At 41.0% G+C, this 14,800-nt stretch overlaps 1 protein-coding gene across 1 annotated transcript in view; it reads right to left on the bottom strand.

Moving 5' to 3' along the window:
• Nucleotides 1–14,800, bottom strand: part of LOC149287788 (GRB2-associated and regulator of MAPK protein-like) — a 67,783-nt gene that overhangs the window by 9,791 nt on the left and 43,192 nt on the right. The window contains exons 3-4 of the mRNA XM_089492467.1: nt 12,490–12,620; nt 469–1,635 (exon numbers count right to left, since the gene is read on the bottom strand). Of these exons, the coding sequence (XP_089348593.1) occupies nt 469–1,635; nt 12,490–12,620 (1,298 nt within the window). The remainder of the gene's footprint in view (nt 1–468; nt 1,636–12,489; nt 12,621–14,800) is intronic.

Below are 14,800 nucleotides of genomic sequence, written 5' to 3'. Positions count from 1 at the left end.
CCAGTTGTCACAGTGATTACAGGGAGGGGCTGGTAAGTAGGAGCTGCTGCTGTGAGTCAGACTAAACGGATTATATAATGAGGGGTATTTTGCTCTGAAAAAACCCTCATTTTATAATCGATAAAAATCGATTCAACTAATCGATAATGAAATTCGTTGGCAACGATTTTCATTATCGATTATTATCGATTTTATCGATTAGTTGTTGCAGCCCTAATGTACAGTTTGGCTCTGCTCAATCATGCTACATTTTATAACACATCCATTTCTATTTTATTTCATCACATAATGGGCCACTTAATACACAACCTATTTGGGATGTGATATTTGCCTGCATAAATTGTATGATGTTGGATACGATACAAGCATTACATTTATTCACATTTTCTGCAGTACATCTATTAGTACCAATGTGAATGAATAGTATGTAGGCCATTTGTACAGATGTAAAAAACAAAAACAACTTACAGCTTCAGATTTTGGAGGCACTGGAGGTGGAGATACTTCTGGACACTTGGTTGTCGGTAGAGATCCCGGAGAGGAGAGCGAGGATGTGCCACCCTTGGGCTGTGAAACTCTAAATGAGTCACACTTGTTCTTGTCACTTTGTGAACGGGTGAGAGGCTGCCCTACCTTCTTGACAGATACTTGTTCTCGCCAGAGCTCCTCATAAGGTAGTTCTGGCTTGGCTGGTAGACATGTTGATTCTTCACTGGGTTCTGGAAAAAGGTAATCGCATCCACTATCACCTGAATCATGATACTGTGGGGAATCTTGAGGAAACCCAGCCCAGTCGCCAGAAAGGTCTCTATAGCCTTGTAAATTCACCTCACTGTTCCCATGAAGGTTATTTCCATACACACAGACTGAAAGCCTATGGAAAGACTGTGTCAGTTCATCACGTGCATAACTAAGAGAACTTGGTATGTGGCTATGGCCAGCACACCAGTTCTTTTTAGGGCTTTTACATTCTTCATTCCAATCCGCTTTCACGTCTCTTACTGCCCGGGAATACTCTTCTATATCGAACTGTTCCTGGCATATATTGTACCAGTGCTGCACCACAGAATCTTGCCAAGCTTCTCCTTTCACCGGGTTGTCCGGAAGGCTAAATTTTGGAACGGACAAATGTAATGGGAAATGCATGGGGATGATTTTGTTGGCACGCAATACGCAGCAAACCACAACAGTCTTGGTCTGAATGTTAACAAGCTTATACCGATGTCCCTCTCGTATGAAATGCAGATCATATGGGTTACGCGGAGGTGGGATAGGCACGGTCACATTTACCGGCAATCTGGTTTTCTCGACAATGTTGCGAATTGTATGTTCTCCTTCCTGCATTTGAATCTCCAGAGGGCTGCGTGTGCTGAATCTCCCTTTACACTGAAAAGGAAGGCTGATGCTTTCATTAGTTCTATGATTCATGCATATCAGACATGGCATTTTGCCTTTACCTAACTTGCTGATGGAATTCAATTTTCCAATTTTCTTAAAAATTGTGTTCAGACGTGACTTTTCCTTGGATGTTTTTGCATAAAGGATTTCAGCCTGCCCCATTAGTGTCAGCTCATCTCCGGTACATAGTGTGATATTATACACTTCTGTGTCTTCGTTGCACTCTCCAGAGGCCACCTGCAATGCACAGAAAGTGTCTTATTACTTCTGTTACGTTCAGCGGAACATTATGCATTCACAACATAGTATAGCAACTTTTGAAAACAATCTGAAATTACACACATAAAACAGGAACATGGCTCGTATTTAACGTGTACAGTAGCAAAATATCCCCAAAATGAAACCGCAAAAAGGGACGTGTAGTGCTATTATTTATTCAGTCTGCCAATGGAGGGGCCAAGGCCCTAAGTAAGGACATACCTCGACCAAGTGAAAAAAGAGCAAGCTGCATTTTACCCCAGTACCAGAAGTTTGTGGAAATCATTTAAAGTAAGTTACTCAAAACTATACTTTTTGCTACAGTAGATTTATTTTAAATAAACATTTTCAGTTATTACTTAGGGGACCTAAGAATATTTTGTAGTATTATAGTCACAGCTTTAAAACCTTGTTCTATCTATACGACGGCCTTGCAGTCTCTTGTCAATTTATATATTTCGGCAGAATTCCCCCTATGTGATTAGCGTCACATAAAATAAAAGATGATTCCAAAGATAGGCAGGAAATGCATTGGAGAATAGTGAACATTTTGTACTGTTAGAAGGTACGTAGAAACATAATATTGGAAGATGTGTTTAAAGCCATGTTACATTTAGCTATGCATTATGCAGGGCCAGCCTGGGCCTCCTGTAATGGTCAGTTAAGTGAGCGAGATGGCACATGAATAAGAATTTTAGCTTGCCCTTTCACTCATGCCAGTCCAGGGTTTGAAATAATCTGCCAACAAGAACTGGGGCCAGGAGTAATGTTAAATCTGCAAGCATGGCTTTGTGACGTCTCAGTGTTTCCTGAAAGGAAGCCATTCACATTTGGTGTTATCTAAACACATCTAATCGCTTCCTACACACCAATCCAGGAAGCTGTCAATGTATTATTGCTCTTATTAACACCCAGCATTATAAACGACCGACCTCATCCAGAAAACTATTTCTCCGTTACCAACACTTTATAAACACATCTGCAGCACAAAGGAACCTTGCAAATAAAGCTCCCAAATTTTTAAGAAGATCAGTACAGAAACAAAACGATAAATACTGTTACGATTTCGGCATATTTTCTTAAAGCATTTTCATTTACTATTTTTTTTGTGTATAAAACAGGTTTCCTAGAATGTACATGATCCTCCCTTATTCATTGGCTGTTTTTTTGTAATTGTATTTCTTTGTTAAATATTGTTCAACTGGAAATACATTATTATTATGTATTTTTTAAACATATCCAGTTGAATAAGAAACTTTTTTTCTGTTTCATTTTTTAAACAGAAACAGTAACAAGTTAAACGATTTAGAAAAACATTACTTTCATCAACATGAACTGTTTTTATTCACCTTTTATTGTTTAGAATACAAAAAGGAAAATAAATGGATAAAAATGAAAAGTTCAACTTTGGAGACACTATGTATTTGGAGGACCTGATGTAGTTAGTCAAAACCCATTGCTGTCACGTATATCGCGCTTGTGGATTAGATTTACCTGGGAGGACTGGTTCAGAATATCTATCTATGTATAATATCTATCTGTCTAGTCAGATATTATATATAGATAAACACATAAGAGCACAGAGGGAGAGATGCTCCATACAAGTTATATAGGAAGCAGCTGACATGAGAAACTGTTAGAAAAACATTAAAACAAAGTGCAGGACAGAACTTCGACACGTCAGCTCTGCGGCAAAACATCTGCACACAGTAGACAACCAGATACACCATAAATGACTGAAAATGGCCTCTCATTTCTAGCCATCTACACTGAATGGGTTACCCACCCCAACACCATAGGTGACAGAAGTGTTAGATAACTAGTATTGCAGACAGTTACTATTTTACACATTTTTGCGAACAAATACAAATATTGTGTTACAGGCTCATTCTCCTTCAAAATGTAACATATTTGGGTCTATAATAATAGTCTGCAAATTCCATTATGTGGTTTTACGATTGGTTGATGCAGCACAAATTATGCATGAACTTATTGATCATGTGGATGCTATTTGGGACGGTTATTTTTAGGCTGGAAAAAAAGCCTCATTACCCTTTTGAAAAAATGACTGTTTCCAGTTGTAACAATCCTCCCAGCATCACCATTCTTCAGGTGACGTATTGCAATCCACATAATTTTTATTTGCAATCCAACAGTGACGATGTCAAATAACGAAGTCTGTACAGAAACAAGATAATGGGTGGCAAACCAGCACAAATTTATGAGATTTGCGCCCTAATCAGAAAAGCGTTCCACCAAACACGGAGGGTGAGCCATAATTAACTCCTATTTCTTTCAGCTGCTAGCAGTAGCCCAGTATTGCATTGTTTCTTTTAGGGCTGAAACAACTAATCGATAATGAAAATTGTCAACGATTTTCATTATCGATTAGTCGAATCGATTTTTATCGATTATAAAGAGGTTTTTTTCAGAGCAAATGCTCTGAAAAACTCCTCTCCTTATATAATCCGACCTCAAACAGAGATCGGATTATAACACTAGAATCCAGATCCCCCGCAACGCTGCAGGGGACCTGGATTCCCCTCACTGTCGGCTGATCTCTCACTTCCGTCTCTCTCACCCTCCCATACATCACTCTGCCTCTCTCCCGACTCCCTGGTGTTTTGTGAACCTCCGTTGCTGACAGGCACTTTCACTGCAGCTTCATAGAAGCCTCAGCGTAAGTGAAGGGCAGTAACGGAGGCTGTCTGTGCGCATCGCGCAGACCCCCACCGGCTGACAGAGAATCATCCTCATCGCACAGACAGCCTCCGTTACTGCCCTTCACTTACGCTGAGGCTTCTTTGAAGCTGCAGTGAAAGTGCCTGTCAGCAACGAAGCCGGGTAGAGAGGCAGAGTGATGTATGGGAGGGGGGAGGAGTCAGAGGGGTGTATAGGAGCCACCCTCCCATACACCACTCTGGCTCCTCCCCCTCCCATACGCCCCTCTGCCTCTCTACCCGGCTCCCTGGTGTCTTGTGAACCTCCGTTGCTGACAGGAGGCAGAGTGGAGTATGGGAGGGGGGAGGCAAAGTGGTGTATGGGAGGGGGGAGGAGGCAAAATGGTGTATGGGAGGGGGGGAGGAGGCAAAGTGGTGTATGGGAGGGGGGGAGGAGGCAAAGGTGTATTGGAGGGGGAGGAGCCATAGTGGTGTATGGGTGAGTTATAGTGGTGTATGGGGGGGTATTATTAATTTCAGGGCATATAGGGGGTATAAGGCATATCAATATTAGGCATATCAGGGGGGCATAAGACATATCTTGGGGTAAAAGGTATATCAGGGGGCTCAGTTGCATATCACTGGCATATAAGGAGTATAAGGCATATTGGGGGCACAGTGGAATCTCTGGCATATAAGAGGTATAAGGCATATATGGGGCAGAGTGGCAAGCTGGGGGTCAGATGTGCATAACTGGGGGCAGTTTGGTAAATAAAAGAAAATATAAACAAGGCTTTTTTCCTCAGTTTTTATTAAATATGAAAAATAGTTTACATATGAATTAATATTTACTAATAACTTTGTATTAAAACCTAGTTTGAGAAACACTGTGTTTGGGTTCTTGTAGCTTTTATTATTATGTCAGTAAAATAAGAAGGTGAATAGAGAGAGGCCATTGCAGTAAAGAGATGAAAGTGTAAATTGTACGTTTTTTATTAAAAAAAATTTATCCGATTAATCGAAAAAATAATCGGCCAACTAATCGATTATTAAAATAATCGTTAGTTGCAGCCCTAGTTCCTTTACACCATGTTAGTGTGTTCAGCAGGTTAGTGTGCCGATGGTTACCAACGGGGTTCAATCAAGAACCCTGAATGTAGAGGAGAATGGATTGCCAGGAGGCAAAGAGCATCTGATGGGAAGCTGATGTACCTAAAAACAAGATCTAAATTAAGTCACAATCTTTAAAATTTAAGTTTGGATTAGTGTTGCCCTCATCCTTCCCCTATGTGTTCTTCTCCTTCCTTTGGAAAGTTATCCACAGACATTGGTGGCTGTGTTCTTTTGAGTATTTTTCTATAGATATAAATATTTGTGTATTGAATATATAACATGTAGCCTAATCCTGATATTTCATCTCTGGTGTGTGTGTGTATATATAATATATTAATTTTGTTTTCTGAACCTTAAAGGTACAATCCAGCTATCATATGCACTTATGACAGATGTGTCCCTTTAAATCTTTATTTCATACCCCTTGCAAATACAGAATCCCCCAGCTGCTAGCCTAACATCTCCCTGCTTGCCAATGTGTACATAGACAAATACATACACCCATGCACACACCCGGCTTGAAACCTTGACCATAGTGATCTGCACCAATCACAAAAAAGGGTGCACAACGTACTTCTTAGGGACTTTATTAGTAAATTACCGTATTTGCTCGATTATAAGACGAGGTTTTTTTCAGAGCAAATGCTCTGAAAAATACCCCTCGTCTTCTAATCGGGGTCGTCTTCTAATCAGACCTCAAATAGAGTCTGATTAGGAGACTAAGATCCAGATCCCCCGCACCGCTGCAGGGGACCTGGATCCTCCTGTCTCACCCCCCCCCATCATACACACACTTACCGGTGCTTCCTGCTGTATTGCCAGGGCAGCGGGTTGACGTCTACGCGATCCGCGTAGACAACGTCCGCTGCAGCCGGAAGGAGGTGTGGCTAGCAGCGGGGGTTGTCTGCGTCCGTCGCGCAAACCTTCCCCGACTGTCAGAGATCAGAGTTCCCCGCACCGGTGCGGGGAACTCTGATCTCTGACAGCCGGGGAAAGTATACGCGACGGACGCAGACAAACCCCCGCTGCCAACTCCACCTCCTTCCGGCTGCAGCAGAAGGCGACGTCAACCCGCTGCCCCGGCTGGAAGCACCGGTAAGAGAGGGCTGAGAGGAGAGGGGAGGGGAGAGTGTGTGTGTGTGTTAGTTAAATGGGGGTATAGGGTGTGTGTGTGTGTGTGTGTGTGTGTGTGTGTGTGTGTGTGTGTTAAATGGGGGCATAGGGCATTTCTGGAGTGGCGTTAAGGGGGCATTTAATAGAGCACTCTGCCTCCTGAAATGCCTTATACACCTATATGCCACTCTGCCCCATAATATGCATTTTAACCCCCTAAATGCCAGAGTGGCATATAGGGGTATAAGGCATTTCTGGAGGCAGAGTGCTCTATACAATGCCTTTTAACTCCCTTAATGCCACTCTGCCTCCTGAAATGCCTTATACCTCCCTATATGCCACTCTGCCCCATAATATGCATTTTAACCCCCTAAATGCCAGAATGGGATATAGGGGTATAAGGCATTTCTGGAGGCAGAGTGGCATATAGGGGTATAAGGCATTTCTGGAGGCAGAGTGGCACATAGGGGGTCAAAAGGCATACCATGGGGCACAGTGGCATATAGAGGGTTAAAAGGCATATCATGGGCCACAGTGCCATATTGGAGTGGCAAGCCTGGGGGCAGATGTGCGTAACTGGGGGACAGGTTGGAAAATACAAGAAATAAAAACAAAAAAAATATTTTTCTCAATCATAGCTTTTATTAAAAAAAATAGTTTACATGAATTAACATTTACTGGTAAAACTTTTTTCCTTTAGGGTCGTCTTATATTCAGGCTTTTTCTTTTTTTCCTAAGTTAATATTCAGATTTTGGGGGGGTCGTCTTATAATCAGGGTCGTCTTATAATCGAGCAAATACGGTATTATTTTCGCCTACAGGCTGAAGAATGCAACTTCCAAATTTCCCACATACTTTGAACTTCCTAAATCCTCTATAACATGAATGCCATCATTTCCCAATCGCCCGTGGTGTGTAATTTCATATGCTGGGTGTTCTTCCACCAACGAGTGAAATAACAAGAATGTTTTCTTCTCTGATTACCTTGTTCTGAATTAAAGTTTACAGAAATTCTCTCTGTTTCCGTGGCAGCTAGACTGTTTGACGTCAGGCAAAAAAATAGCGGCATCTGACTTTTTTTTTTTTTTTTATTAGGAAACTTGTTTTAATTGTATTCAGTGAGCTTTTATTTTGCTTTTTAGTCACATTGCTCAAACCAGTTCTCTTACACTTCTATGCTCAATGGAATGATTTTAAATTCATATAACAAATAAACCCCCAAACATCTTAAAATTTGGATCAGAGAATTGATTGTAGAACATTCCAGCCCTATTTGCCTTATTGATGCCAATCTGCAATTAATATGAAACCAGCTAGTCACATGTACGCTATGTGAATGCCGATGGCTAGCATCGTACGATTAGCTACTGCTGATGCCACTGATTGCATTGGGAGTGCTATGGCTCATGTGCTGGGAGTATGCTTCCTGCTTACACTTCCTGGTTTCAGTACAGGCACCTGGGGGGGAGGAGTTAAATAAGTAAAATAATAATTAAAGAATGCAAGCCTCAATAGGCTTCAACATACCCCCCCCCTGATATGCCTTATACCCCTATGTGCCACTCTGCCCCCCCCGATATGCTTTATACCCCCCCCCAACTTACTGATGCATCCCTAGACTTGTCCCCCGTGATCCAGACTCCTTGGTGTCAAGGGGGGGCAGCCGGTGGACGTCTGCGCGATGCGCAGTTCAATAGTTCATGTGAGGCACAACTTTGTGGATCTGTTTTATATTTGCAATGGACAGTGAATTTTCATATCCCTTTTAAGTCCCGATTACATTGTAAAGCTGTTTGTAGGTTGAATATACACAAAATATACAGAGCAAGTCTCTTCTGCAATACTTTTTGCAATTTCAAAAATCTATTATGTCATCCATTAATAAAAATGCACTTGTAAAGCAGCAGTATTATCCCTGGACTGCGGTGGCCTGGGTGGCCTACACTACGCTTCCAAACACAACTTTCTGTGGGTTAGGCTTTAACCAAACCCGATACGAGTTATGAATATATGTGACATAAAGGATATCAGATATCAGGGGATACGGGGTTGATAGAAACCTGGTAAAAGCATACCTCCCACCCAAATCTATTTGTCCCGAATAACTCAAAAAGTTACAATCAGGATAGAAACAGAAGGAAATATCTTTTAAGTGGTGTGCTACAGTCTCGTGAAATGTCTTGGTAAAGCAACGTCTCTAAGACATTGCAGAAAATTTGTACCGTTTGAAGTTGTGAGAGGAGGTTGGTCACAACGTCACTTTTTTAAATGGAAAGATTTGTACAGAATTTTTCTGGGACGTGACAATGTTTCACTGCCCCTTCAGGTTAAAAGTGAAGAGTTCACATCTGCCAGACAGGAAATCTATATACTGGCATATACCAAAATTATGATGTTGGCCTGTCGTAGACGATCCCAGTCCGTAAGCCAAGCAAAGGACACCTTATAAGAAATGACTGCAATACTTTAAGGAATGTACCCCACGTTTCTAGCAGCACAAATCTTCTGATGCCTGGTTGATGTAGACCAAAATTTTGCCGACTGGTTACTCAGCCTTCGCTCACGCCGTGCCCGGCCTAGAGCTTGTGCAAATTAATTCTCATTGATCGGTTACCACAGGGCTATGACGGTTTCAATCTGTTGAAAGCATACAGAACAGGTATAGATCTGCAACCCTTAAAAAAAACCATTACATAATGCATAAATCAACTCTGAACCAGGTCATACGAGAATGTTTGGCATAACCTTGCTATGTTTTTCTTGTAATTATACATGTTTTATACACACCTGCCAAGCATATCAAAAGCACTGCCACTGGCTGATAAATTACTACTTGGCACTTTTCCAAATGACAATAGTGGCCAAGGCTTGTAGGTCCCCATTGTGAAGTCATGTGAGCTCTATAGTGTCATGCCCATACACTGCACAGTTATAATGTTGGCAAGTAATTCACTTTAAATATAAATAGCCTAATGGCACTGGTTTGTCGAGCTTTGCCATACACTTACACACGCTAACACATTACAGTAACACATACACGAAACACTATATACTAACCTATACACTCATGTTAATGCCATATTGTAACAAACGCCACCATATGCTCTAGCACCACACTATACACCCACGCCGGCTAACACTAGACATATGCAGAACACACTAACACTATATACACATAGACACTGAATGTGGCACAACAATAACATACTGACTATACATTTACACAACACACCAAATGCGATTTCTAGTTGCCATGGCGACCTGGGGTTTGCCGAGCCCTGAAATAAGTATTACTACACATATGTTTAACTGAATAACAGGAGGTATGGTGGGAGACGTCTGACAGCGGGACCAAGGCTCAGTCTTACTCATCCCTCCTCAACCTCTTGGTAGATTGTAATAGAATGTTACATAACACTAATTATACATAAAATCAATGCAATCCTAGATGAGTTCTATAATCAATGAAAAAACATCGTGATAAACCAGTTTCCTTATGCATTAAGTACTACATGGAGTGTGTATTAACCTGACTTTCCTTTAGTTATTGAGTTTTGGTTTGGGCAAGTCATTTAACAATGGAATTGAGTACTCTAAGACAATGTTCATTTGTAACAATTGATACATTATGACTTAATTCGATTTCCAGTTGTACATTGGAGTCTTGTGGGGAATGTTGGATTCAAAGAGCTCTACTACAGTGCACTACAGGATTCAGTCACACACAATGAGATCCACACTGTTCAGGTACAGACGTATCTGCTACTGACTAATGGCTTTGCATCAAGCTACCCGCACGTAAGTCTCCCACGCTGAACTTAATATATAAGCTGCATGTTCTGTCTTACCTTCCTACATACGTTTAAAAAATGTGCGCAGGATATTTCAGGATTAGTTTTCTATAAAATCAGCATAAGAAATGAGAATCGTTTACATCTGTTCTTTAATACATAAAGTTTTATTTAGACTATTCTGCTGCTGCAGTCTCATCTGTGCCTTTTCCTGCAACACATGAAGTTAGCCTCCTTATCCTTGGCTGGAAGCATAACAGAAAACATACCATAGACATGTACCATGCCTAAAGGATCAGCACATCTCTATGGTTTCTGTGTAGGGTATTTAGCGCCATCCACCAGAGACGCCCTACAGTTCTCAGTATTGCCAAAGCACGCAACACTGGCACCATTACTCTCTTTATGAAGCCCATCTGCACAGTATAAGATTGAAGTCTTCCAAAGATACAAGTACATAAAGAAACTGGGGATAAATAACCTACAAACAGCAGTGCAAGACAAAATAATTAGATACAAACTGGGGATGTATGTATACTTAAGGAGGTACCTGGTATCAGGTAAGCTGTAACAAGTACTAGAACAGCAAAATTAGGTAATGATAGTGTGAATTACATTAATAGTAATATGCTGGAACATGAACAGTTAAACCTTAAATAGTTGCATGGTAAGTTGGTAGATATTAATATTGCTTCAAAACACTCTCAAAACGAATGCAAGAAACTTACTACAAAAATATGAGATCTCATTTCTGTATGGGTTGTGTGACCAGAGACTGACTTCTTCCTGCTTTAGATTGGGCACCAATGCGAAAGATAATAAGATACTGCACTGGTAGCAAACGATATAAAACAAAGGGCTCTTACCTTTTTGCCAAACTAGTTTTTTTATGTACTTATTTTTTTAAGACAGACTTTCCTGGTAGCCGTCTATGCTACCAAAGCAAAATGTAAAATTGTTGCTTTAATCTGCTTAACAATGTTAGTGTTTTGTTTGGGTTTTTTTTAGATATCCGTTTAACATGTTGACTCTTGAACAGAAATTAAATATGAATTAAGTAGCAATTGGGTTTGCACATGTTAAATGGCTGATGTATAATTGGCACTCAGTTCTGAGAGTTAAAGTGGATAGAACAAATTAAAAAGTGTTATCATAGGCCTTTCCGTCTCTGGTGAGACATGAGAACAGAGCAGTCGTGAGCTACTCAGAAAGTTTCCCTACTTCTCACTTGCCAATTAAAAGATGCAGACAGCATGCAATGACATCACTACTATACAACTTGCGTTATTACAGCATTTTGTCATAAGTATGACATAGGATTACTATATCACCTAAGTACACATTGTTAACATACAGTATGTTGCTGAGCAGCACATGCAATGTGCTATTTTAAAAAATACTTCTTCTGCACAGTAGTTGCCCCTATTGTACAATGACCCAATTTATGTTCGAAAAACCTGCACACTTTTTTATGTATGTTCTAGAGGGCCACATCCATCACTTACATAGTACTGTATAGGGTAGTATTTTTAATACTTCTGGGGTTGGGAGGTTATCATTTTTAAATTTAGTACTAGGGCAATGGAATGTAAGGGATTTTTTGGCACTTATCGGTGCAACACAGATAGAGATCACTTTAGATTTGCCAGTGACGTCACAGTTATATCGCTGTATTGTTTATATTTCATTAAAGTTCCATTACAGCTTCTCACTCTCTTCTCCCCAATCTCCCCTGCACTGATCACAGTGTGATCAGCAAGCAGGGCTCCATAGCTTTGCATAGCTGATCACAGTGTTCTATGCGTAAGTACAACAATCAAGATCCTGGCAGGGTCTACACAGACCCTGTTGAGTCTCTTCCATCCTCCAAATCACATTCCAGTGGGAATCAGCAGTGACACCTACTGGAAGGGAATGCCAGTGTACCAGTGCTTGCACCACTACACGATCGGTTGGCAATAGACAGCCTGATCTCCTGTTCAGCACCAGAGAGATGCCCTTGCCGCTGTGAAAAACAAAGGACGTACAGGAACATCGTAAAGTTGATTAGCTATACCTTTCGTGGACGTACCTGTATTAACAAATGGGTTAATGTGAACAATGATACATACGTTTTGAAATCGGAGCTGACAAATAATTGTCCCAAGGGCTACTACCTTAACGTTGAATGTTATTTCCTCCATGACGTACACCCGTTCGGGAAACGCTTTAGCCACCTCCTCCACGCTGTTAAAATACTGCACTGGTTCCTTGATATCTCGGTCCTGTTCCAACAGCTTAAATTGTCCTGAAAGCAGATAACAGGAAGTGTTGTAAGATATTTATGTTGGAGATCTGTCACTAAAAAAAAATTGTCATCTGTCACCACTATTGCATAAATTACAAGCAAGAATCTACTGATGAAATTAAACAAACCCAGGCTTCCCAAAACGCAGCTGAAAGGAAAAAAAAAAAAAAAAAGTTTTTTTGGCAGTGGCTGAAAAAGGTAAATAAAGCATTTGTTACGTTAGCATGAAGAGCCCCACCAGGTCATTTTTTATTTTTTTGAATTAGTGTTCCTGCTGTTAGGCCACGACCCTGTGCACAGCGAGAAGTTATCAATCCCTGTAACACTGCTCGGACTCTGACTTTACACCGCAAAACACTGCGGAGAAAGCTTATATGGAAATAATATAATAAAATGTGCTTTGAGCTTAAATAAACTCCACAACTGAAAGGAAATTCTCCCCAGTTAACTAAGAAAAAAGATTAACAAGAACACAAACAGTCATAATTTCTAACACATCTAGTGTAGTGCTTGGGGATATAAACAATATGAAGACTTAATAATGGATTCCAACTTAATGTATAGTTAAGAAAAATGTATATGACAAAGTGAGTGTGAAATACTTTCAGACTTGGTGCTAATTCTGTTTCTTGCATCAATGGCACGGTTTCTCTAATTTTGTGATTGTGAGTAGCTGCATTCCACTTCAAAGGTTTTGAGTCACTATATCCTTGACCATTATGGATCAGAATGTAGATATTCGTGTTCTAAATGACCCTTTTGCAATTATGTTACACATCTAGGAATTTTCATAGCTTTCCATGAAAACAGTGACCCCAAACTTCTGAGGTTGTGCACAGCGACTTGTAAATGTATTCACCCTCCTTGGCATTTTTTTCTATTTTGTTGCATTAAAACCTGGGATTAAAATGGATTTTTATTCGTATTTCATGTCACAGACATACACAAAATAGTCCAAATCTGTGATGTGAGAAAAAAAGTAAATACTTTTTGTTTTTTTAAACACATTTATGTTTTTATTTTATTTTTTGTTTTTTAAACTTCTACAAAATAAAAACTTAAACGTGGTGCGTGCATATGTATTATATGATGGAGAAGCACCAGCGGAAATGGCGGCAGCAGAGGTTGTCTCCCGGCGATACTAATCGCGCATCCCTGAGCTAAACCCCGATTATAGGCTGCACCCCCAGAAGAGACTTTTATAAGTCTGGATGGATAGATAAACACAACCACTGAGCAAGCGCCACCATGAAGACCAAGAGAAGCTCTCCAAACAGGTCAGGGACAAGTTGTGGAGAAGTACAGATTTTAAATCAAGACACGGAGGCTCATATTGTGCTTAACCCTTTCTTTACTCCCACACAGCAGCAAAGAAAAACAACAGTATATAAGAACAAACAAAGTAGGAGTGTACATAACAATAACCCCTCCCACGTGACATGCATCCCATAAAAGGGGACACATATCCCAAAATCCTCCTCTCTTTCTTTGCTGCTCCCAGACAGCAGATAAGTATTCCCTATATATTGTATGCTCTTGTATATGGTTATTTTTTGTCTTATTGTACTGTTCTCTGCTCAGGCCGCGTTTTCCCGTCCTTTGTTGGGCTGCCCGCGGCCTGGGGTCTTACTTTTGTGTATAATTTATTCGTTATTTATTTGTTCTTATTATCTATTTATTATTTGATTTTTTCCTGGTGTTTTTTCTGTTTCCCCTTACCTTTGCCGGTTCCTCGGGTGTCCCTGTCGGCGGCGTTGCCGTCCGGGGTCTTTTCATCTCCCCCTCCTTTCTGTTTTTGCCTTCCCTCCTCCCGCCCGCCGTGTGCGCGGTGCGGGAGTGTTCCGACGTGTTGCATCGATCCGTTCGCTCCTGGTTTGTTCGGCCCGGTTCAGAGGGTTCCTTCTCTCCCCTCTCGGCGGTCGCAGCTGATTTATACCGCCGTCCGGGGCCTTTTGTTCCCCCGTTGTGGCGGCGTGGTTGTCTTTGGTCCTGCGTCGGTCCGTCTGCCCCTGGCTCCTCCCACGCTCGTTCGCGGGCTTTCTTCTCACTAGTCCTCGGACGGAGTTGTGTGTTGGAGCCTCGGGTCGAGCGTCGGTAGTTTTATTATTCATTCTCTCCTGCCCTTTGCTTCATTTCTTCTGGTTTATTCCCGTTTTTTATTTCATTTTCCTTCCGTTTGT

This window comes from Sceloporus occidentalis, unplaced genomic scaffold, assembly GCF_023333645.1.
Source record: "Sceloporus occidentalis isolate IW3139 unplaced genomic scaffold, rSceOcc1.0.p SCAF_56, whole genome shotgun sequence".
Classification (NCBI taxonomy): Eukaryota; Metazoa; Chordata; class Lepidosauria; order Squamata; family Phrynosomatidae; genus Sceloporus; species Sceloporus occidentalis.
Note: the sequence above shows the minus strand (reverse complement) of the source record. Positions and strands in the feature narration are given on the sequence as shown.